The sequence below is a fragment of the Coregonus clupeaformis genome, unplaced genomic scaffold (assembly GCF_020615455.1).
Source record: "Coregonus clupeaformis isolate EN_2021a unplaced genomic scaffold, ASM2061545v1 scaf0504, whole genome shotgun sequence".
NCBI lineage: Eukaryota > Metazoa > Chordata > Actinopteri > Salmoniformes > Salmonidae > Coregonus > Coregonus clupeaformis.
In genome coordinates this window covers 282,392-305,759 of record NW_025533959.1, presented here as the reverse complement: position 1 = coordinate 305,759, position 23,368 = coordinate 282,392, and the positions used below count along the sequence as shown (strand labels likewise).

Here is a 23,368-nt window from a genome sequence, read left to right as displayed (position 1 = left end):
CTACCTATACCCTCTAATCTGTGATTTGGTTGTGTTTCATTAGAACTAATCGATAAAGGATAACTGTGATTATTTCACCTCTTCCCTTTGCACGTCAATCACAAATGGCCAGTCGCGAGAAGGGGCAATTCCAGACGTCCAAGGTTTTTTCTATTTCATTATTACATATCCAATTATAAATTAAATGTATGTACTTAAGTACAGTCAATTGAGTTGATTAGAAATTATATTTGCCTTTCTCTGCCAGTTTTTCCTACTTTTGGCCAAGTAAAATGGTACGGAGACCTCGGTGATCGTTTGGTGAGGTCTGTTTTAGAAGGAAAATGGCAGCCTCTTTTTACATTTTCTTCTCATTTCCCTTTGACTGCGCTGTTGGATCACATTTAAATGACTAGCTAGTAGCTACAACAACATGTATCATCCTAGCTAGATACAATGTAGCAAGAGAATCTCTGTCAATGTCCAGCTAAACTGTAACGGCTAACGGTTCAGTCATAGATTGGTCGTTGATGGTGAGTGTGAGCTGACCAGTATGATCTTCTCTGTAAAGAAATCATTTAATTTAATTGTACGTACCCTTATTAGTAAGATTATATGCAATGAGCTGATTTGTTAACGAGCTATGTTTTTGCTATCTGTAACAGATATTAAGAAAATATTTGTTTGTTTTGCTAACTAGATAGATAGTTAGCTATCAGTTTTTACTGCGTTCTATCCTAGCTAATATCTAACGTTAGCACTAGCTAGCTAGCACGTAACGTTAGTAGCTAGCCGTGTCTTAAAATGCTCAGTCTAGCTTTACTTTCGTTTTTGTTCTGATTCTGTCTTGTATTGTGTAGCCGCAACACCAAATTTACAAATCTAGTGAAATGTATTTGTTTATTTGTTTCAACAGCTAACCAAAACAATACCAGGCAGTCACCTCTGCCAACTATTTGCGAAGAAGAGGTCTTAACTGAGTGTCGGTGCTCCTTTGTAAGTGTTGATAGTCTCACTCAGGGGCTTTTCTTTGGTTTTGTCCAACAAATGGATAATCTCTTGTCTCATCACTTATTTGTATTTGTTTGAATGAATTTTAAATCGCTATGTGTGTATTTCCTGTTTTCAGCTCTGTTTCCCCCCATAACTGTGCCATGTAGAAGGCAGTGATTCACCCTTAAATTTTTGCAAATGAAAATGGAGGATATGTCTCTGTCGGGCCTGGACAACACCAAGCAAGAGGTGAGTAGTGGACTACACTTTTACCATCCTAGCATGGTTGGTAGTTGTTGTCCTACTTTAAAACAGGAAGTTGCTCATGTAGTTTCCTTTCCTTTGTGACTTTGTTTTGTTTTTTGTTGCCCTCCACAGGCCTTGGCTCAGGACATCTACTCGGACCTGGTGGAGGACGCCTGTTTGGGCCTGTGTTTCGAAGTGCATCGTGCTGTCAAACAGGGCTACTTCTTCCTGGATGACACTGACCAAGAGAGCATGAAGGACTTCGGTTAGTACCAGAGAGTTCTTCCTCCTGGGTCTGGTTATCTGGTTCATCTCTCTGCCTTTCTTTTGTTAGTTTATCTTTCATGTATGTTCTCGCCTTGCTCAGTAGAAATCGTTGACCAACCAGGAGTGGATATTTTCGGGCAAGTATACAATCAGTGGAAGAACAAGGAGTGTGTGTGTCCCAACTGCAACCGGAGCATTGCTGCATCCCGCTTTGCACCTCATCTGGAGAAATGCCTGGGCATGGGGCGCAACAGCAGCCGCATCGCCAACCGCAGGTCAGCAAGGGGCACTGGACATGGACAGTGGACACTACACTGCAATGTAACATATAGAAAACAAACCAATACAGTCTGCAAGTGAGTGGGCAATTCTGATCATTTTCTTGATATTGGTCTACAGAATAGCAAGCAGTAACAACATGAACAACAAATCGGAGAGTGATCAGGAAGACAATGATGACGTCAATGATAATGACTGGTCGTATGGCTCAGAAAAAAAAGGTGAGAATTAAACAAGTGTCAAACACTGTCTGAATGTTGTCAGTATTAAAGGCACGTTTAAAAAAAATAATGTGACTTTAGCTGAACAAACACGTCTATGCTTGTCTTACACCCCTCTATTTTCCCTCTACAGCTAAGAAGAGAAAGTCAGATAAGGTATTTTTACATTCTTTGAAACAACATGTACCTTTTGGTAAGTTTCATTGCTGTGGAGATATTTATATTCATGTTTTGTATGTCGTGTTTTTGTCCACATGTAATTACAAGGGAGCCAATAGCTAAAAATAACCTTAAGGATTTCTGGTATTCCTTTGTCCTTTCTACCTTTGTGCTAGGGCCGGGACTATACCAGTACCGCGTTACTCGTTAGTATCGTGGCAAGGAAACAAAACACAAAGCGGATTTAACTTATTTAGGAAAACAGCCCTAATGTTGGAAACAAACATTAAGTTGTCAACCAGTCACATTTATTTATTTTACAAGCTATAGCGCACATTTTACAAACAGCAGCTTTTTAAAGGACCAAAAAGTTTGGTCTGCTTCATGTTTGAATTTTTCCCATAGAAAAAATATTGCCATACTGGTATAGTCACAGCCCTACTTTCTGCTTACAAGCATGGCAAGGATGAACTGGATTTTTACAAATTAAATTGGATCAAGGGGTGTGTGCTTCACTTTTCCTGTTGCATGCCTCACTAGTTGTTTGTGATATGTTAATCTAGATCAGTGTTTATCTACATTTACAGTTCTTCTCTTTTGTGTATTATTTCTTTAGAATCCAAATTCACCCAGAAGATCAAAATCTCTAAAGCATAAAAATGGTGCGTATACCTCTTAGAACCCATGTAAGATGCAGGTGAAGTGACAAACTATAAGCTGTGTCATCTAAAATTCCTGAATCCTGACTGCATAATGCATTTCCTTCCTGGAATGGAAAGATTTGCCAATTGAAACACATGATTAGAATGGCATTTTTCTTTTTTAATCTTGAAGTGGCAATCAGCAGTTAAAACAATAACAAAGTGTACACCCCGCCCCTTTTTCTGTAAAAAGTTGAGGGATTGTGGTAGAATTTTTTGACACTCAAATTAATAGACCGTGCTATGGATGCAAGGACTGACCATCCATGATATCAAAGTTATAGTTTTAACCATGTTTTGAGGCTATATAGTGTTTGTTTACTTTGTTTACAAACATTGGAGTACAACAAGCTTATATGTTGGGTTCTGATGGGGTGCGACAGTTTAACCATTTCTAAGTTAAATTCTTCAAGAATCAATGGGTACATATCATTAATTTATAAATCATAAAATGGATGTAGCAACTGCAGATTGCCTCTTTAAATGTCATTTGTCAATATCAGTTCTCAATCAGCATTTATTTGATAAAAATTCACACTGATATTCATACTAAATTACATACATTTCTGTTTATATAATGCATTCTGATGTACAGAATATTATATGTATATGGTCTCATGGTGTTTTGTTGTTTGTTGGAAGCTAGAATGTTCTAGAGTCCATACTCTCTGTACCCTTGAAATGGAAGTGTGTAAGTGAAGTAGAACATAGAGCCCACTCCTGAATACACCCAATTTATAGCCCTACTTTGTGTGTGTTTGTGTGCGTGAAAGTAGTTGGCTGAATGGTTGGGGATGTTTTACACTCTGGTCGTTTCAGCATTGCTGGGACCAAAGCCTTGTGTTGCAGATCAGGAAGCTCCATGTGTGCTGTTGAGAGATGATGCACTTCCTCAGTGATCGGAAGGGGCTGATGACTGCCAGGCCAGCCCTATAATGCCCTGCCCCACTTCAATCTAGGGTCAAAGGTCAACCCAAGAAGAATCTGGGAAAGAACCCTGCCGTTTTTAGGGATAGTATATCAGGAAAAGTGCCTGGAGTTAGAACTTTCATTCCTAAGGAAAGGAAATTAACCTTAGCAGAGACCCAGGGAATCTCCCAAATCCTCTATTGAAAATGTTCATGCAGGCTTCTGGATTCTTCAGGATAAATGGCCATTGAAAGAGTCTGCCGCTTAAATACAGGTAAAATGCACAATGTTAGCAGACTACAGACGTAGTACAGTATGAAAAGGATCAGAAGCAGCATTGAAGAGGAGGAAAAGCCATTTAAGATATATGGCAAAGGCCGACTTCGTGCTCCACAATCTCCTGTTTACTTGATGATTTTAATTTGACATTGATCATGGTGCAAAGTTAATGAGCTCAGAATGACATACAGGAAGCTGACAATTGTGTGCAATAAATCACAGTTCAGCCTCTAGTTTTCAGTTCTCTGCATGTAATATATCATTTATTTTATGTATTGTATTGTTTAACTTGTTCAGCACTTGAGTGAAAATATCATGTCAGATGATAGTCTGGTCCCAGTAATGATACAGACTACAGTCATGTCTCTAAAGCAGACCAGCTGCTTATCACTTAGTTTCTCAGGTGCCTCAACAAGTCCTCTTGTGCGTTATCCTATCCATTATCTACTTGACATATTCATGCTTTTGTTTGCATTTATTTTTGTCATTTTGTATCATGTCTTCATTGATTCTTGATTTCCTGATTGTCCATGATTCTTAAAAAGGAGCTGAAATGAAACGTTGCTGCTATCTTCTACGGAGGGTCAAGGATGTTCCAATGTAATAAATGACCTGAACTCAAACCACCCCAGTTTGATTGACCTGTCATTTGTGGCTTTGGCCCTTAAAGTGCTGCTCAATTTCAATCACATACAGATGGATTAAACCATTAACATATATTTTGCCTTATGCTTATGCATAAATATGCTTGCTATTGCAGCACGTACATTATGATCAATTATGTACTCTTACCACACTGGTCAATAGCTGGAGAGAACTTTGCTTCATCCTATCATAAAGTGTCAATTTACATAGTATGTTTTCTCAGGCATAGGAATCAATAGTTTGCTGTGTAATATTGTTTTTTTCCCCACAGAGCTCAGATTGTGGATATTTCACTAAATGTAATCACTGCTATATTTCATGGTTGGTGGTGGTTGTGTGCATCATCTGTGTCTTTGGGAGTCAGTGGCAAGTAGACTGATAGATCATGTGCTGTTATCTTTTTCAGGGGAGCTTAGTAGTAGTGTCAATGCAGATCCATACAAGGTAACCAGAATCAATTGATTCACATTTGCTGTAATACTACATATCTATTACAGTGTGTTGATGTCTATTATCATTCTCTCTCCCTCACTGCAGTACAACTATAACACTGGCATCAATTACGAAACTTTAGGCCCTGATGAACTGAGGTCTCTGTTGACAACAGTGAGTCATTTTCATTTATCCATTCTACCATCCATCCACAAGTCTAACTGTATATCTGATCATATTTAAAATCTCAAGACATTTATCAGGTGTGTATGACTGGCTTGTCTCTCTAACTATACTGCCCCCTGTCTGCAGCAATGTGGAGTGATCTCGGAGCACACCAAGAAGATGTGCACCAGGTAAGGATTACGCCAGACACAGCACATGCACCCTTTCTAATACAGTCTTGTCATTTCCACCTAATGTACTGTCAGATACACAGAGTACACACGTGCACACACATACCTTTATCACACAAACTCATTAATACTTTTGGTTTCTCAAGTGCTGGCACCAGATGTTAGCTTGAGTCAAGGTTGCTGATTATGATCAAGATGAGCCATTCAGGGTTGTTCTGTGCCAGACAGACATCTCCCTGGAAGTTTGATGTCAATGTCAGTACATCCTGTGTCCATCCCTCAGCCTGTCCCTTAGTATGGACCTTGCCAGGTTCTCAGAGGTGTTTGTTAAGCTAGTTAGTCAGGAAGGTCTTCCGTGACTTGAATGACGTGTGTTCCAGACAAATGGTAAACCTGTGGCCCAACTCCGTTATGGAGGCCGCCAACAGACACTCATGGTTATTGTTCTGCATGTTGTTTCTGTGGGAGCTTTAAACATGATCAGTTTCATTGGTGTGTTGCGATCATGTGTAGTTGGGACTGACTTTTGGGGTACACAAGTGGCAACTCTATATGATTCTCAATTATTTTCCATTTCCTTTATAACATATTAGATGATTGGTGTCAGTTATTGGCCTTTTTTTCTTATCAAAAATGTATACTGAACAAAAATATAAACGCAACATGTAAAGTGTTGGTCCCATTTTTCATGAGCTGAAATAAAATATCCTAGAAATGTTCCATACGCACAAAAAGTTTATTTCTCTAAAATGTTGTGTACAAATTTGTTTACATCCCTGTTAGTGAGCATTTCTCCTTTGCGAAGATAATCTATCCACCTGACAGGTGTGGCATATCAAGAAGCTGATTAAACAGCATGATCATTACCTTGTGCTGGGGACAATAAAAGGCCACTCTACAATGTGCAGTTTTGTCACACAACACAATGCCACAGATATCTCAAGTTTTGAGGGAGCGTGCAATTGGGATGCTGACTGCAGGAATGTCCAACAGCGCTGTTGCCAGAGAATTTGTTTATTTCTCTACTATAAGCTGCCTCCAACGTCATTTTAGAGAATTTGGCAGTACATCCAACCGGCCTCACAACCGCAGACCACGTGTAACCACGCCAGCCCAGGACCTCCACATCCAGCTTCTTCGCCTGCGGATCGTCTGAGGAGTAGTGGGGAGGGGGAGTGGACCTGGCTCCCAAGTGGGTGGGCCTATGCCCTCCGAAGCCCACCCATGGCTGCGCCCCTGCCCAGTCATGTGAAATCCATAGATTATGGCCTAATGAATTTATTTCAATTGACTGATTTCCTTCGATGAACTGTAACTCAGTAAAATCTTTGAAATTGTTGCATGTTGCGTTTATTTTTGTTCAGTATAATACCAAATTGTGTTAAGAACTCAGTGAAACAATTAATCTTTGATTGGACTAAACAACAGATATTTTCCAATTGGACTATGTAAGACCCTGATTGGACACTGCCTGCCTTACGTGGTGAGAGAGTAACTGGACACGGTTAGTGAGCAAACATTAACCTCTAACCTCCAAACTCTTGACACTTCATCTGAATGGTCACTGGCGATGTCTGTTTCTGTCTCTCTCCCACTCTTGTCTCTACCGTGGCCCTGGGTAGGCGGGGCCGCTGTGCATTGTGGGCAGGTGTTTCTCAGGGATTTGTAATGCCACGTTGTGTCCCTGCCAGGTCCCAGCGGTGCCCCCAGCACACGGACGAACAGAGGAGGGCCGTCAGGGTGTTCCTCCTGGGGCCGTCCGCGTGAGTGTGCCCCTCCCCTCAGACCGCCAATGGCTCTGACTGGTTTATTCCTAGAACTGATATATTGATTGGTGCATGTGGTGTCCCTAAATGTAGAGGTGTTTGCTTGACTTGTTGTATTGAATGACTGTGTTTATTGTGGATGTTTTGTGCCAGTTAGATGGACAGGCCTCATCTATGAGAGTGGACTATGTTAGTTAGCTACTGTATGAGCACTCATGGCCAACTGTATGGCCCGTGTAGCTCAGTTGGTAGAGCATGGCGCTTGCAACGCCAGGGTTGTGGGTTCGATTCCCACGGGGGGCCAGTATGAAAAAATGTATGCACTCACTAACTGTAAGTCGCTCTGGATAAGAGCGTCTGCTAAATGACAAAAAAAAAAAAAGTTTACTACAGTAAGTGTGCTGTATGGTAGATTGAATGGCTCCACCATGTGTACTGCTGCTGTCTGTGTGGCCAGTCTGATCTGGTCTGGTCTGAGCGGCTGTTGTCTCTGTCAGGTTGTCTCTGCCCGATGCAGACACGATGGTGGAGAGTGACTGCTACGACGTCTCAGACGGACAGGTTCTCATGAGTCGCCTACAGTGGGACGGATCCTCAGACATCTCCCCCTCCGATTCAGCCTCCTCCAAAGCTAGTAAGACAACCGAATTCAGGTCCACATTCTGTACGTTCATTACAGTGGAAGTCGGTCTCATCTCATCCCCCACCTCTCGATCTCTCCCAGGCACCAACAACTCAGACTCCAAGAAGCCCAAGAAGAAGAAGAAGACGTCTCTTGGCCTAAACAGCACAGGAGGAGGAGGAGGGGGCGGCAGTGGGAGTGGAGGGGGCGGCAGCTCCCAGAGTAGTCTAGTAGGCCTATCCAACAGAAAGAAGAAGCCCAAGCTTCCTGTTCCCCCTGCCCCCAGTATCTATGACAACCTCAACTAGGGTAGTCCTAGTCTGCCCCCCCCACACCATACCCAGGAAGGTGACTGGATGGTGACATGGACTTCTGAGCCAAACTTCATCCAGTTACCCAGCTCCCCCAGCCTGTCAAGTCATGGTCTCCTACCTAACAGAGGTACAGATACACCTGTCGTCTTAGAAACAAAGATGATAACCCATTAACTCACATCCACTCACTCACACATTAATACCAGCTCTGATTAGCCCAGGGGTTGTAACTTCTCTTTACACATAACTGGACACAGCACCCCTTAATTTGAACGCCATTCTTATTTGTTTGTTGTTGAAGACAATGTTTTGCAATTCCAGTTATAAAGACACATGGGTCGTTGAGTGTTCACCATGTTTTTGTTAATCGGTGATTTAGGCTTCAGACATGGACCAATCACACTGCTTTTTTGCACTCTGATCTGTTTTCTCCTGAAAACAGAAAACATTTACTTTATTTTTGACTCTGTCTCTGTTTAGGAGGGGACTTGTGGACTAATTGCATCACCTTACTACTACAGCGTTGTTATTGTGGTGGGGATGTCAGTGCCATCTTGTGGTTTCACCAATATTGGGGTACTTGATGGTGGCTTTATCCGTAATAGCATTGTATTGCACAGTGGTGTATGTGTGCGTGCATGTGTGTACGAATGTTTGTTGTGTAAAGTTGACTGTTTTCCATGTTGTGGGCGTGCGTGATTTCATTTGTTTTCAGATAACTATGCATCTCTGAATGTGACATTGTGGTTGAGTCAGTGTATGTGTCATTTTGAATATTTAACGTTTTTGGTTTACATTGACTGTGTCAGGTGAGAATGTGTATTTAATGTCTGACATGTATCATTGAGTGAGCCAGTGTGTTTTTGTATACCTATACATGTGGTATGATGACTTATGTAAAATAATCATGATTTAATTGGATACTGTATACATACACGGTAATCTCTACCTTACACAGCTTCATGCTAAACAGTGCTTCTTCCCTGTCTATCTTTACTGTTTCATACTCAGACTGAAGTTTCTCCTACCTGCTTCTGCTACAAATCACAATATCACTCTAAAAGTTGTAGATCTCACATTGCTTCCTGTTGAATAATGCTATAGTATAGTGGAGTCAACCTGCTTTTTGCTCAATAATACTCTAGGTCAATCTGCATCACTTGACTTGCTTTCAAAGTCTTTAACTGTCTCTGCTTACGTGCATTGTGTATGCGCTTGTAGGAATTCAAATCCGCCGCCACTTGAAACAGAAGTGCCGTTGCATGGGATGTTTGTCACTTATTCTTGCCATTTTCAGTTTCATTCTAGCTAACGAGTTTGATATACATTATTATTCATACCTGTTTGAGAAGCCCACCATACTATACTTGCTAGGGAGAATCTTATATACCTTTAGTTTTCATTTATAACATTCAGCCAGTGATAAAGTATGGCATCACTTTAATGTGCACTAAAAGAGAATCAACCTTCAAGTGAAAACACATTTTGTGTATGACTCATTTCATTTGTCCTTTACTGACGGGGTAATGAATGGCCTGTGTTACTAATGCTGCGTAACTGTTTGTGTGTATCAGCGTGTCTGAACAATATTTGAGTGTGGACAAATGACGCAATAGAAAAAGTGACTTCAAAAAACGTTTTTCAAGCACGTGTGTGTGCATGTGCAAATAAGTCAATTGTATATTATGAGGCACAGCTAGGTTTTCTTTGTATCCCAGTTTCCCATGTGTACTGAGGTTTCTTTGTCTGAGTAAAATGAAGTGTCATTCAGATTTCTTGCGTTCTGTCATTTTGTCCAATATCAGACATACTCCCTCTTTACACAGGGACCGATTGGTTCAAATGTCTTTAATCTGAATCACAGCACTGAAGCCAGAGGAAAACAATCAAACTTAAGGGGTAAAGAGATTTTCCATCTCGTGTCAAATTCCCCCACAAAAATCCTGACGTGTCCGATACGGTTTCATCCCATTCATCTATGTACAGTAAATACATATTTACAGTATTTTCAAAAGCTTTAACATGTTGCTTATTTTCATGCATTAACTTATCTTAATTAGGGTTAATTTAAACAATATATCAGCGTAGAGTAATTCAAGCAACAACAATCCTTACAAAATGTTTTGCCTTAAGGCAGTCATTACAGTCCACAATAACTAAGGTGAAAGCTCATTCCCAAAGAACTGGAAAGAAAGTAGAAATATAACCAGCACTCAGTACATAGCGAGTGGTTTCAAAGTTGCTCTAGAGTCAAGTCTTCAGTAATTTTGTTTCCGTTGCAAAAGAGGAAATGGTTTGCTCGTTCAAACACGTACTACAAAAAGACAAAACATTTCTCGAACATTAACACGTATGAAATGAAAAGAGTATGTGGCCATGTGAAGAACTGCATTATCCTAGGTCTAGATTCAATCAGATCAAGCGTTAACAGGCGATAGCTGACACCCGCATAGCTGATGTTTTGGCAGTGTAACTGCGTTGGAGCTATCAAATCGGTGAGTTGCTGCTCTTGATCATTGTCAGGAAGCCACACCCGTCCTACTTGTGTTAGAAGTTCAGAACGAGAACGTGTAGGCTATATATAAATTATTACACTCAAATTGAAAATCATTAAACAAAATAAGGATTTCTAATCAGCCTAATCGAGGTGTAGATTACAGCTCACATTCAATTGTTCAAACTTGTAAACAAGGCTCCATTGGATTTCTCTTAAAGCAACGCACGGCTACAGTTTTGCAATTTAACTGATGGTCAGCTGAGAAAGACAATTTCCATTCACGGCCACATAGAGAAGTCAGATTAGAAAATTCCTAATAAGACACTTTAGTCATCACCTTTGTGCACAAAAAATCCATTGAATTATTGAAATAATTGTATCTGAAGCCGATTTTGTTTTCCATCGCAGAAGATATTAACATTTTATATTAATCTAACGTCTGCCATGTTTTTGGATGACGTCGGCGCTGCTCCCTGTGCGCTAGTCCGCATGTGATGTTGGTCCGTATAAACCGGATTCAACCCGGATATAGACGGTCCATGAATTGGCGTATGCAAATGGGAGTAGATAACCTTGAAAACAAAAGGCGGACATCTTGGACGCAGTCTCCAGTTCTTATTATACCTCAGTGGATTTGACAGCTCTAACACAGTTCCACCTCCCACACAACCGCTATGCGGATGACGGCTAAAGTGGATCTGATTGAATAGAGACCCTAATTTCTGAGAGAAACCTAACACAGAACAGGCTATGTGGAGTCAAACTGGGCAGAAGATATTGCTGACACAGTGGACCAAGCAGCCTGTGGTCCTGGGTGTGATGCTGATGGTTCTACCCTGTAAAGACCAACAGGAGCTAGAACCACTCAATCACTCATTTATGTTTTTCTGAGAAGCAAAATTACAGCTCAGTATAATTTCCGCTTCATACTAACAAACACACATTCCAGATAACTTGAATCTCTGCACATACAATCTCACGTAATGCTATTTGCTGGTGCATGCACAAACACAGGCACACCCACTCTTAGGATTCCAGTTGAGTTCTATGGTGTCTGAGGCAGAGCCCCCCTGACTTCATTCATCCTCCTGACACCACCTGATACAGTTGTTATTCCGTCTCATTCTCCTGCCCAAATGAGGGCCCTTCCATCCTGCCTCCTCTCCCGCTCACCGGCTGTGCATCCCAAAGATGAGGAAGCTGAAGAACACAGTGACTCCCACCAGGGAGATGGTAGCAGGGGCAGTGAAGAACTGACGGTAGTTGATGCGGAAGTACCAGACCACGGCTAGCATCACCACAAACACCGGCACCACCAGGCTGCTGGTGCTCTGAGCCAGGCCTGCAGCCCTGATTCCCCCACTAGCCCCGGCCCCAGAGCGAGCTGCCTCCTCTGGGCTGGCCTCCCGCAGCACCTGGGACACATGGCAGTGGATAACACTGTTGTGAGAGATGTTGAGGGAGAGCAGAGTCCGTTTGGGATCCTGAAGCAGCTGACCCTGGTAGATCAACTTGATCTGACGCTCCCGCCCTGAGAAGTACTTACTAGAGGAGAGAAAGAAATGTCTCTAAGACTGTATGGGAGAGATATGCATGTTCAATAAATTAAAAAAAGAAGATTAAACTCTGAAAATGTATAATGAGAGCTGCCATATCATACTAACCTCTTCAGTAGACCCACTGTATCCTGGGGCCTCAGGACTGCCACCTCTTCTGTGTCATTCAGGAACTTCAATCGAACCGTGATGCTGGTGCAGGAGACCACTGGGCTCAGCTTCTGAACCTTCTCTTCCTCCTCATAGTCATCCTCGTCGTCCTCTTCCTCATCGTCTTCATCATCATCATCAAGCTGGTATCTCTGAGGTTTCTTACCCTGGATATTCAACAGCAGGTCCACTCCAGTCCCTGCAGTCCCCTCTCCTGTGCCCTCACCATCTTCCCTCTCAGACCCTGCCTCCCCCTCCTCTGGCTTGTTCTCCTGGGAGGGTGGAGATGTTTGCTGCTCTGGCGTGTCTGCACTAGGAGGCCCTCCACCGTAACTGTCATGCACCCCCAGCCCGATTAGAGAGGCGTGGGCACCGACTGTAAGGATGGTGCTCAGGATGTGGTCGCCCCGATCTGCCACTTGTGTGGAGAGCCAAGCCAGGGCCAGGGCCAAGACCAGGAGTAACACACCGCTTACTGCAGCCACCTCGTCTCCCATCCCATCCATTGTCAGTGCACACACCGCCATCTCTGTCCTTAGTGTCTGTTGAAAAGCAAAAGAGAAGTGAAGTTTCACAAGACTCCATATTTCTAATGTTGTACCTGGACCACTATTTTCCAAATAAGTGCATCGATACATATGAGTAGAAGGCCTATGTGCAGAGACCTGTATTGTCACTGTCAGGGACAGAGACCTGTATTACAACTGTCAGGGACAGAGACCTGTATTACCACTGTCAGGGACAAAGACCTGTATTACAACTGTCATGGACCGAGATTAAGTGCTACTTCAAAGCAACCGTCTATCGTTTCGTAAGTGACGGCCTGGCAATGTTGTCACAAAAGTTGGCTAGAAAACTAGCTAACTAGTTAGCTAGCAAACCGTAGCTAGTTATCTAACTAATGTCAACCCAGTTAAAACACGCCACTAATGTGTTTACTACTAACACTACATTGAGCATCCGTTGGAGAACTAGCTAGATACAGACGTAAAATGTTTTTCAATGTTTATGCTAACGTTAGAAGACAAATTGGTAGGTTAGCTAGCTAGTAATAGCAACAAGGACGACCTTCGTTCGCTAGCTTTACACACTACTCTACATTGTCAAAATGCTTTCTATAGATGTTCATATTAAATGCACACATCAGTTATATGCGCATTTGAATAGTTAAGACTATAAGAGGTGTGCTTACCTGCTATGTATTCAAATCATGTTTGACGACATGCTACCATGCTAATTTAGCCACAGCCCCGATAATAAAACTAGAGTAGAGGGCCACATAAACGCAGATGACGTTACGCCACTAGCGCGTAGGTCGGTTAGTGCTATCAGGGTTCCTTGGAACGTCCAACTCTTGTGTAGCTGGCACGCAAACGGGCACGAGCAAGGAAACAAATAATGGTACAAATCTAAAATACTAAAAAGTGGCTTCCTCTCCTCGCATTATCTCTCCTTCATGTGCTGAAAATAGAGTACAGATTAAACCAATAGTGTACTTGTATTGGGTGGTTGCTTTCACCTGTACATATGAAGCAGCCTGGGCAGTAGTTGAGAGTCATACAGTATGAGTTGTTGTAAATACATTCTGAGATGTCTTTTCATTCCTACCAATAGTCCATACATATACAATTCATACAAGAACATAAATTAGTTTAGAAAAATAGTATCACATTTTCACAGGCAAAATAGAATGTTGATTTATTAATAAATTAATACAGAAAACACAAATTATTGCAACCATTATTTTAGTTATTGTAAATGCAAATCATTCTCTCTCTTGGCTTCTGTCCCATGTGTTCCACTTTATTTACTGGATCTCCCCGTCATTCCGAAGTAGTAGATACTCCATCAGAGAGCTGGGGATGTCCAATCTACTGATAGCTGCGTCAATACCTTTTCCTAAGTGCCGGCGCAGAGCACAGCGGCACAGGTGCTGCAGGGAGCGGGGCTGACTAGTCATCTGCCTGACAGAGTCAAAGAAACCCTGGTGCGCCTGGGGACAGAGAGACAGGGAGGGAAAGGGAAGAAGGACATTAGGTGGTTCAGGCAGTGAAGGAGAGAGCTGAAAATTGAGAAAAGGACAAACCTCATGTATCTCAAGAGGGATAGATTCCATCCATTCATCACAGGAAGGGACAACAGCATAGCAGTTCAGCATTACCTCCAGAGTGGCAGGGGAGAGGAAGCAGAGCTTCAGCATCTATATGGAGGAAAGCTGTGGGTTATTATCATGCAACAGTCTGCCCTCCAAAATATGTTGTCTACGTAGAATTGCAGGGAATTAGCTTTAACCCATTTTCATAGTGCCCCCAAAAGCTTTTGCTGGTGCACATATTTCACCCCAATAAACTATAATTAAATGGGCCCAAATGCAGCCTCCAGCCGGCATTTTTACACTCAACTTGGCCCAACTCACTTTTCCACTTGCCCACCCTGACATACCAAGCTTTTACCGGCCTTGGCCCCGTGGTTTAGGAGGGAGCGTGCTACTGCCTCAGGATGCTGGTCTGGATAGTCCTCCACCACCTGCAGACAGGATAAGATTATGAAGATTCTAAACATAATTATATAACCTTCTGTCCAAATGGATCTTACACTTTGACCCCAGAACTCTCCTTAGCTCCCTCTGCCTGCCCCCCTCTCCCCCATATCCCCCACCTGTAACAGACAATCCATGGGTGTGTATCCTGCACAGTTCTGCACGTCTGCTTTGGCTCCATGCTGTAGTAAAATGTATGCGATGCATGGGCTGCAGTTACTACAGGCGTTGTGCAGAGGTGTGTGGTGCTTCCTGGGGTCAGCCCCAGCTCCCAGCAGCATTTGGACCACGCGGAGGTACCGCCCCGCCTCCACAGGCCTCTCAGCCCCACCACAGGCTGCGTTCAGGGGGGTTTCCCCCTCACGGTTCCTAGCTGACACGGCAGCTCCATTGGACAGAAAGAGCTTCACATGCTCCTCCAGACCTCGACGAGCCGCCACATGGAGGGGCATTAGCTTTGTTTCACTGGTCAACACGTTGACGTCTGCCCCACCTGTCACCAGCAGCTCAGCACACCTGGAGAGAGTAGAGAGACCACCTTATGATCTTATCATTCATTAGCATCCAAGACAACAGACCCACCTGCCATATAATCTTTGAAACATTTCTCTATGTATAAATAACAGAAATGATCACCAGGCAGAGTGTCAGTAAGGCTACGAGTGCTGACACTCACTGGAATGTCTGGGTGGTGCTGCAGAGGTGAAGGGGTGCGCTGCCGTCCTCTGCCAGCAGGTCAGGGTCTGCTCCGTGGGCTAGCAGCAGCTGGACAGTTGTCATGGCCACCTATACAGGCATCATGCAAGGCTGTGCTGCCACCAGGGTCAGCATCCACCTCCGCCCCTCGAAACAGCAACTCCTCCACACAGCCTGAGTGTCCCCTGCTGGCTGCCAGACGCAATGCAGATGTCTGCTTGATCTTGGAGCTCAGGGTCCACATCCCTGTCAGAGGGACAGAGAGCATGTACATTATTTACCTAGCAGATGCTCATAACCAGAGAGGCTTAGGTATGTTTAGAGGATAGAATAAAGAGAGTCGATGAGTAGTGATTGGGGAATGATTGGAAGATCTATAAGAAAGGCACAGATAGGTCTAACAAAAAGACAACAGTGAAGCATACAGTAAAAGTGAGTTTATATTCTCTGTGTTTGACACCTACCCAGCTCTGGAGCCCACACCATCTCCTCATGTACTGTTTCCATCAGTGCGTTGATCATGCAGGGGTCCTTCAACACAGTGTGTACTCCCTTCATGTCCCCACACATGAAGGTGTTGTGGATTGTGGTGTCTCTGCATCGGGCCTCAAAGACCCGGATCTCCTGGAGGCCCCGCTGCTGTCTGGGAGGGGGTCTGGAGGGCCGGGACACAGGTGGCTGGCTCATGGCCCTCCTGTGAGCCAATGCCTGCCGCTTATCCTCCCACTCCTGGAGCTCCTGATCCACTTTCAGAGAATGCAAGGCGGCTGAGCTGAAGGCAAATATATCCCTGGACATGACACCCAAAGCTGGGACAGAATCTCGAGCAACCCCAGATGGAGAGATAAAGAGAGGTCTTTGAGCAACACATTTGAAACAGTTCCAATTTTAGTTGCTTACAGTGGACACAACATTACCATGTATGGGGTGGTCCTCTGTAGCTCAGCTGGTAGAGCACGGCGCTTGTAACGCCAAGGTAGTGGGTTCGATCCCCGGGACCACCCCATACAAAAAAAAAAAAAAAAAAAAATGTATGCATGCATGACTGTAAGTCGCTTTGGATAAAAGCGTCTGCTAAATGGCATATTATTATTATTATTATTACTCAGTGCAGCAAATTTTAATTAGCACACTGACTAAAAACCTACTGTTATGGCTAATACTAAAGGAAAATCAAGACTTTAAGACTTTACTGAAAAAATGCAGACAACATTTAATTTTGTCTCTGGTTTTTGAAGATTGCATTTACATAGTATCAATGTTGTGTGAATATAGAATTCTACTCACCTTGAATTTTTTCATGTGAACTCAAGTAACTACGCAAAATATAGTCCATTTGCTGTTGTGCAAAATTTTATTTGTTTTCGACTATTTCATGACGTGTTTTACAGACACGTCCAAATGTCAAGATACTGTTGTCCCAATACAAGTTTAGTGCCTGTTATAAATAGACGGGAAATGCGAGCTGATATTCGGGTACTGCATTACCTGAGATAGTCAGCAGGTGGCGACAAGTGACGACCCATCCTCCGAACGTCACGCAACGTAAACATTGATTACGTATTACGTTCTACTTGAACGTAGCGGCGCCAATCACGCAGAAAATGTAGCGTTTACATCACCTTGCTTTGCTTGAAAAGTTCGCATTTTCTTTACGGCAGCAAGAATAGGATGGCTGAATTAAATGGTATCTAAACTTTCGATTGATCTTATGTATCAATGTAAATAGACGGTTAGAAAAGACATTCGACACGAGATCCCATGACTGCGATGGTAAGAATCAGTCTTGTTTGTTTGCTAGCTAGCTGCTAGCTCTGGTCCCTAGGTCGGTAGGACTAGCTGCCACAAGTTTTCAAATGAGATAAGTTTTTTGCTAGCTTTCCACGTAGCTAACAGTGTTAGCCAGCCATGTAGTTGGCGAGATGTAACTTACATCTAGCACTTTCTTAGTTGACTATGTTACATTTGAATATGTATCTTTCTTTTCGGCAGACTTGCAAGTGGAATGGATTATTTAACGTTGGGGATGACTTCGATGATGAGGTGCTGCAAACTGATTGACACATCCTACCTGATTGCTATGATTTAGTCAATGGTTACCACCTGCTGTTTAAGAGAGATATGACAGATTATAGCCCTCTGTATAAATCCTCAGATGGATATCACAAGTAATGTAGAGTACTGTTGTGAAACCACCTCTGTTTTTTTTTTGAATACGAGTTATACAATAATGTCATCCTTTGCTATTGCGTGTGTGTATGTATGTGTTCATTAGGATCTACTTGAGATAAACTGGTCCGTTCCATCCGTGTCTGCTAGCACAGTGTCCTCTGCAGCACAGTCCTGTTTCCTCCGTTCTTCAACTGCAGCCTCAACTCCTGCTGCTCCCTATGGCCAGAAAAACTCAAACCAACCATCCACAGAAGGCATACCTGCCCATAGGTGCCTGTTGAATTGCCCAGGGTCAGAAAACACAACACCGACCACTGTAGGACAGTGTGCTGCTTTGGGTTTGAGACGGCTCTCTACATCTAAACCACTGCCCACATTCCCTCCTCCCCCTCTCCACCTTCCTACTCTGAGTAGGGGACCATGTACAGTTCCCCAACAGAGCTCAGCACCAGCTCAACAGATTCATTCAAAAACTACAGGACAGCAAGAGGCCCCCTTGCCGCAGGATGACTTTGATGATTGGGATGTTGACTTGGCAGACCTGGATGAAAGTGATCCACAGATGAGGACTTGGGCTCAGGTCCGAGAAACCGCTCCAGCTGCAGCCCCATATCTAACCAAGCCCAGCGATGACTCTGTATCCCCAGCCAAAAGACTACGGCCCTCAGCCTGTGGTGGGGCTCAAACTGGGCCCAATGTGGGTCTGAGAGGATTCAGTACCTCAAACCAAATGTCTGGTCTTCCCAGTAGTAATATACCCCACAGGTCCTCATTCCCTGGCCCTGGTCTAAGTGCTGCTTTCCTCCCAGCTCCACCCCAGAGCCCAGTGTTTCCTGGCCTGACCATGGCCTCCTCCCCCTTCTCCAGCCCCTTCCCCAGGTCTGTGACACCCAGGCCAGTCAGAGGGCCTCCTTCCCAGATACAGAGGCCCTGGGCTACTCCTCTGGCTCAGGGATGTAGCCTGTTTGACCCCATCTCCCCAGCCCCCTCTAGTAGGTTTGGCGGACCCATGCCCTCCCCCAGTCTCACCCCCCGTTCCCTCCACACGCCCGTCTTCACTAACCACCTGGTCCAGCTGGTGTCCAACTCCAACAAGACCCCCCAGAGACCCCGTTCTGACCACACCCGGCCCAATACCCGCCGCTTCCCCGGCCCTGCAGGAATGCTGCCACAACAGGTGGGTCTTTTCTGGCCTCTGTCCCTACCTGCCTCTATCTGTTTGCTATTTGTAGTCTAACTAATCTCAGCAGTCAGCAATGTGCTTGGTTGTGATACTAAGCTACTGCGGGGTTCCATTCTCTCTCCTTAAAGCAGCTCCACGGGCAGAGCCTGGATGACATTGTGGTGGCCATTCCTCAGACACCTGCACATGGGGCTGTGGCTCGACTGCCCAGTCAGGTACTATTACATTTTAGTCATTTAGCAGACGCTCTTATCCAGAGCCACTTACAGTTAGTGAGTGCATACATTTTTCATACTGGCCCCCCATGAGAAACGAACCCACAACCCTGGCGTTGCAAGCGCCATGCTCTACCAACTGAGCTACACGGGGCACTGACTTGTTTGGTGAAAAAAAAATAATAATAATTTTTCAACAGCATGTGTGTGTATCTATAATAAATAATAATAAATAATAATAATAATAATTGGTCATTTAGCAGACACTCTTATCCAGAGCGACTTACAAGAGCAATTAGGGTTAAGTGCCTTGCTCAAGGGCATATCGACAGATTTTTCACCTAGTCGGCTCGGGGATTAGAACCAGCGACCTTTCGGTTACTGGCCCAACGCTCTTACCCACTAAGCTACCTGCCGCCCTATCTGCAAATATTTCTGTGCATGTGAACAATCTGAATAATTTTCTACAATTTGAACTATTTTAGTATTATGGCAAGGCATACTAAAGATGAGAGTGCTTTTCATTATGCCCAACAGTGTGTAGTTGGTTAGACAAAAATCTGGTAATATGAATGAAGTGTGCCATTTCGTGCAAACGTTTGTATAGGCTATCACACTGATGTGTAGCCTATACATTTACAGAATGTATTACATGTGTCATTAATTAACCTTTTTATCCATTATTTATTATGTCATGTTGCTTTATGAACATGTGTTGTAATGTGTCTGGGTTTGTGTGTAAAAAATAACAGGTTCCCAGCTCTCAGACTGAGGAAGAGGATTTCAGTGGAGGTCCGTGGGCAGCGATGAAGGCGGAGATGGGGTTGGACGAAAGGAACACCTCCTGTTTTCTGCACTCTTACAGCGTGGCCATGGTACTCCGCAAGGTGACCAGCACATTTAGCGTTATCCACTTTACACAGCCTATTGTAGAGTAAATGGCATGAAAGGCTAACGGTGTTCAGGCTGTGCGTGGCCATGTACCCTTCAGCAATATGCATAATTTAACATTGCATATTTAATGTTAGAAGCTTTACATGCCATATATCATCTGGTGAAAAAAATTATACTTGCGAAACACTGTTTGCATAATTTGACTTCATGAGCATGTTTTTTTGCACCCAGGACAGTCTCCCTGATTTGAATTTTCTGGGGTGTTTTTTTCTATGTTAATGGCCCTTGTCTCTGTGGTGGCGGTCTATCAGGATAATCAGGACAAATGACTGGGGTGTTAGTAGTTATTATCCCAAACATCATCACGCATTAATCATTCTAATGGTTATTCTGTTGTTTTTCCACCGTCTTAATGTGCCGCCGCTAATGGCAACTCTGCATAAGTAATTTAACTGTTTAATTAATGAAAGTTGATGATTAGCAGTTTGAACTTGTTTTGTAGTGCTCTAATATGAAGGTCTGTGCCCCGTCACCTCTCTCTCTCCACCTGTCTCGATCTCCTTCCCTCTCCATCTCTTCGTCTCCCTCCCCCTCAGGCGGCCCTGAAACAGCTGGCGAAGAACAAGGTCCCCAACATGGCTGTGGTACTAAAGAGCATCCTCCACACACACGCTGATGCCAAGGCTGTGTTCGGGGATCCCACAGGTAAGGCCTACTGGGGGTACGGTTGTGTTTGTAGGTAGAACTAGTCACACAGCCATTGTAGTGAGTGTGTATGTGGCTGGCGGTTTGTGTGTGTGTGTACACCACTGAGAATTCACCTGAATTAGCTTCCTACAGCAGGGGGTGAAAGTTCAGCCAGTGTGCTATGCCTGATTACACACACCTCGATTCAGTAGAAGACATCTGGTTTGTTCCCTTGTCCCTAGGGCCCTCTTTCTTCCATTTTTCTGTCTATTTTTCGCTCTCATTTTCTTGCAGTTCCTCTATTTCTCCCTGAGTATTGCTTGAACCTAGTAGGTCATCATGGCCTCAGGAGAGCCAGTGCGAGGACTCCTGAGCAGTTCTATTAAAGTAGATACTTAACCTTAGTGTTAAGTGCTTATTAGTGATTCTATCATCATGGATCGGCATCAAATGAACGGGTATTAGCCACATGCTGATCACCACAGATTATTCCGTCTCAAACATCTGTGCATTTCCCTCCTGAAGTGTGGCCCATGGTGCTACCTGTCAACAGATTACCACTGGAGGTGTAATACACTGATTACTACACTATCTGTATTGTCATTAGTAGGAATGTTGTGATCAGTGTGCTCCATGTGGTATCAATCAATCAATCATATTTATTTTATAAAGCCATTTTTACATCTGCAGTTGTCAGAGTGCTATACAGATACCAAGCCTAAAACCCCAAAGAGCAATCAATGCAGATGCAGAAGCACAGTGGCTAGGTATGTTGTTTTGCTCTGACTGCACCAGTAGAGCACTGTAGTAATACTGTGTCTGACTGACTGTAGGAGAGATGCAGGGCACAGTGCACCGGCGCCTCCTAGAGGACAGACTAGGGGAGCTCAAGACGGGGGCTGTACTGCTGCTCAAACAGGTAGGATTCAGTTCCACAGGCCACACACACCACTATTTACTAGTGTTTCATTGCAAACCATTTGTCTGATTTTTCAAAATGATTGAGCCAGTCACAATAAAACCACAAAAACAAATTCCAGTTGTGTGTGTAAATGTGATCAGTTTTTCACCATGTTAGCTGTAGACCCATAATTCGTTTTCTTTTCATGAAGGTGGGTGTGTTCTCTCCGTCCCATCGTAACCACTACCTGAACGTGACGCCCAACAACCTCCTGAGGATCTACCCCCCCGACGGCTCCACCCTGTCCTCCACACAGACCCAGCTGCTCCCACCTGACCTGGTGAGAGACCACTACCAAGGCCTGGAGGATATCTTGTTGTTATCCTAGGCTGCTGGGAGTTTGATGTAACAATGACAAATCATTAATGAGAGAAACTTGGTGTCTTGACAGATGTTTTGTATATGTTCGTCTAACTCTACTGTTGAATGTAGGAGCCTCTGTTGGCATCACCTGATCAGTCCTCCAGTGTTCCAGGAGCCCTTGTGTCTCAGATGGAGTTGTTCTATGATGATGATGAAGAGGAGGTGATTGGGGCCCCAAAGGACTCAGCAGACTCTGGAGCTGACTCCACTAGTGATCCCCAGGGCCCCCCTGCTGCTGCACCACAGGATCCGTCCTGGGACGCAGGTGTGACTTGGATATGCATAGGAGTGTATGTTCTTGGTAAACCAATCAGCAGCTCCACCCTGTGTGTTTGATTGAATTTGTCTGTCTGTGTTGTGCAGATGGCCTTGATGAGCTTCTTGGGGAGTTGCCTGTTGAGTCCTACTGCCTCTGACACCTGCCCACCTACCCCATACGGATAAGGTACATTTATATAGGGGAGATGCTGGACAACTACACCGTCACTTACATGTGAATTTGAGTTTGGCGCATTCTGACCGCACGTTGGATGCCTTTCTACCCGATTCTCCCAGAGAATTTTGTTGCCTAATGTGCTATCATTTTGTGTTTGTGCTGTGACCATTAATCGCACCGGTATAAATGACATGTCAGCCATGTGGGGTAAAACTTGGAGGTGCTGGTAACTGGGACTGTCGCTCCCACGTCTCCCCAATTTGAGTGAAGCTTCACTACCCCTACTGCTGCGGACACATCCCATGGACACAGTCATCCCCCTGTTTGAAGACCTGCTGGCTGATGTTTCGTCTTTATTTTTTTTCTTCATTGATTTTACTTCACAGTGCAGACTCCTCTAAATCATAGCTAACTACTATGTGCACATAATGTCTTGTAAAATATGTATATATTAAAGAAGACTTCTGTTCAATAATACACGTTACACAACTGAAAATGGTCTCCATTGATTTTATTGTCTCTAATTTGCTCTATTTGGAGTGATTGTAAATTAGAATGCATGAGAATGCACTTAATAATAGGAACAGTATATGGAAAATCAAGAATTACAATGAAATGTCCATTAAACTCTGGCTTGCTTGATCTACACTTCTGGTTTAATTGCATCGTGATGGTGTGCTGTAATTAGGTTTAGATGAAACCTGATGGTGTGCTGTAATTAGGCAGCGTGTTGCAAGATGTCATTGGAGAGACAGAGTATCCTGCTGTTCATAGCCGTTGTCCATTTAATTGAACTGCAAATCTTTTTTCCATTTCTTAACAGTTTTTCTTGTCTTTCAGTCAACTACCAC

At 43.8% G+C, this 23,368-nt stretch overlaps 3 protein-coding genes and 1 pseudogene across 8 annotated transcripts; 2 read left to right on the top strand and 2 right to left on the bottom strand.

Annotated features, from left to right (window-relative positions):
• The first annotated feature begins 73 nt into the window (after positions 1 to 73).
• Positions 74 to 9,940, top strand: LOC121568880 (ataxin-7-like protein 3). 4 transcript variants are annotated; one of them, XM_045215748.1, is made up of 14 exons: positions 74 to 143; positions 896 to 975; positions 1,109 to 1,221; positions 1,351 to 1,483; positions 1,586 to 1,760; positions 1,885 to 1,985; positions 2,119 to 2,141; positions 2,761 to 2,806; positions 5,085 to 5,122; positions 5,216 to 5,284; positions 5,423 to 5,466; positions 7,158 to 7,229; positions 7,730 to 7,866; positions 7,957 to 9,940. In XM_045215748.1, the coding sequence occupies exons 3-14, from the start codon at positions 1,171 to 1,173 to the stop codon at positions 8,160 to 8,162; spliced, it is 1,095 nt and encodes a 364-aa protein (XP_045071683.1). In that variant the 5' UTR covers positions 74 to 143; positions 896 to 975; positions 1,109 to 1,170; the 3' UTR covers positions 8,163 to 9,940. The 4 variants fall into 4 exon arrangements, with proteins under 4 accessions (XP_045071683.1, XP_045071682.1, XP_045071685.1 ...); XM_045215747.1 differs by lacking the exon at positions 74 to 143 and adding an exon at positions 175 to 512; XM_045215750.1 differs by lacking the exon at positions 74 to 143 and adding an exon at positions 182 to 512 and having other exon boundaries at positions 1,589 to 1,760.
• A 57-nt stretch (positions 9,941 to 9,997) lies between these two features.
• On the bottom strand, positions 9,998 to 13,757 carry LOC123484943 (transmembrane and ubiquitin-like domain-containing protein 2). The gene is made up of 3 exons (XM_045215751.1): positions 13,564 to 13,757; positions 12,330 to 12,913; positions 9,998 to 12,210 (listed from the first exon to the last, which is right to left on the bottom strand). Exons 2-3 carry the CDS (start codon positions 12,896 to 12,898, stop codon positions 11,835 to 11,837), a joined length of 945 nt encoding a protein of 314 aa, XP_045071686.1. The 5' UTR covers positions 12,899 to 12,913; positions 13,564 to 13,757; the 3' UTR covers positions 9,998 to 11,834.
• A 319-nt stretch (positions 13,758 to 14,076) lies between these two features.
• On the bottom strand, positions 14,077 to 17,127 carry LOC123484944 (annotated as a pseudogene).
• A 46-nt stretch (positions 17,128 to 17,173) lies between these two features.
• On the top strand, positions 17,174 to 23,163 carry LOC121568623 (homologous recombination OB-fold protein). Of its 3 annotated transcripts, XM_045215753.1 has the most exons (11): positions 17,174 to 17,379; positions 17,599 to 17,649; positions 17,882 to 18,955; positions 19,090 to 19,176; positions 19,929 to 20,063; positions 20,667 to 20,775; positions 21,591 to 21,676; positions 21,870 to 21,998; positions 22,151 to 22,346; positions 22,445 to 22,526; positions 22,716 to 23,163. In XM_045215753.1, the coding sequence occupies exons 1-10, from the start codon at positions 17,368 to 17,370 to the stop codon at positions 22,495 to 22,497; spliced, it is 1,932 nt and encodes a 643-aa protein (XP_045071688.1). In that variant the 5' UTR covers positions 17,174 to 17,367; the 3' UTR covers positions 22,498 to 22,526; positions 22,716 to 23,163. The 3 variants fall into 3 exon arrangements, with proteins under 3 accessions (XP_045071688.1, XP_045071689.1, XP_045071687.1); XM_045215754.1 differs by having other exon boundaries at positions 19,093 to 19,176; positions 22,445 to 23,163; XM_045215752.1 differs by having other exon boundaries at positions 22,445 to 23,163.
• The last annotated feature ends 205 nt before the right edge of the window (positions 23,164 to 23,368 follow it).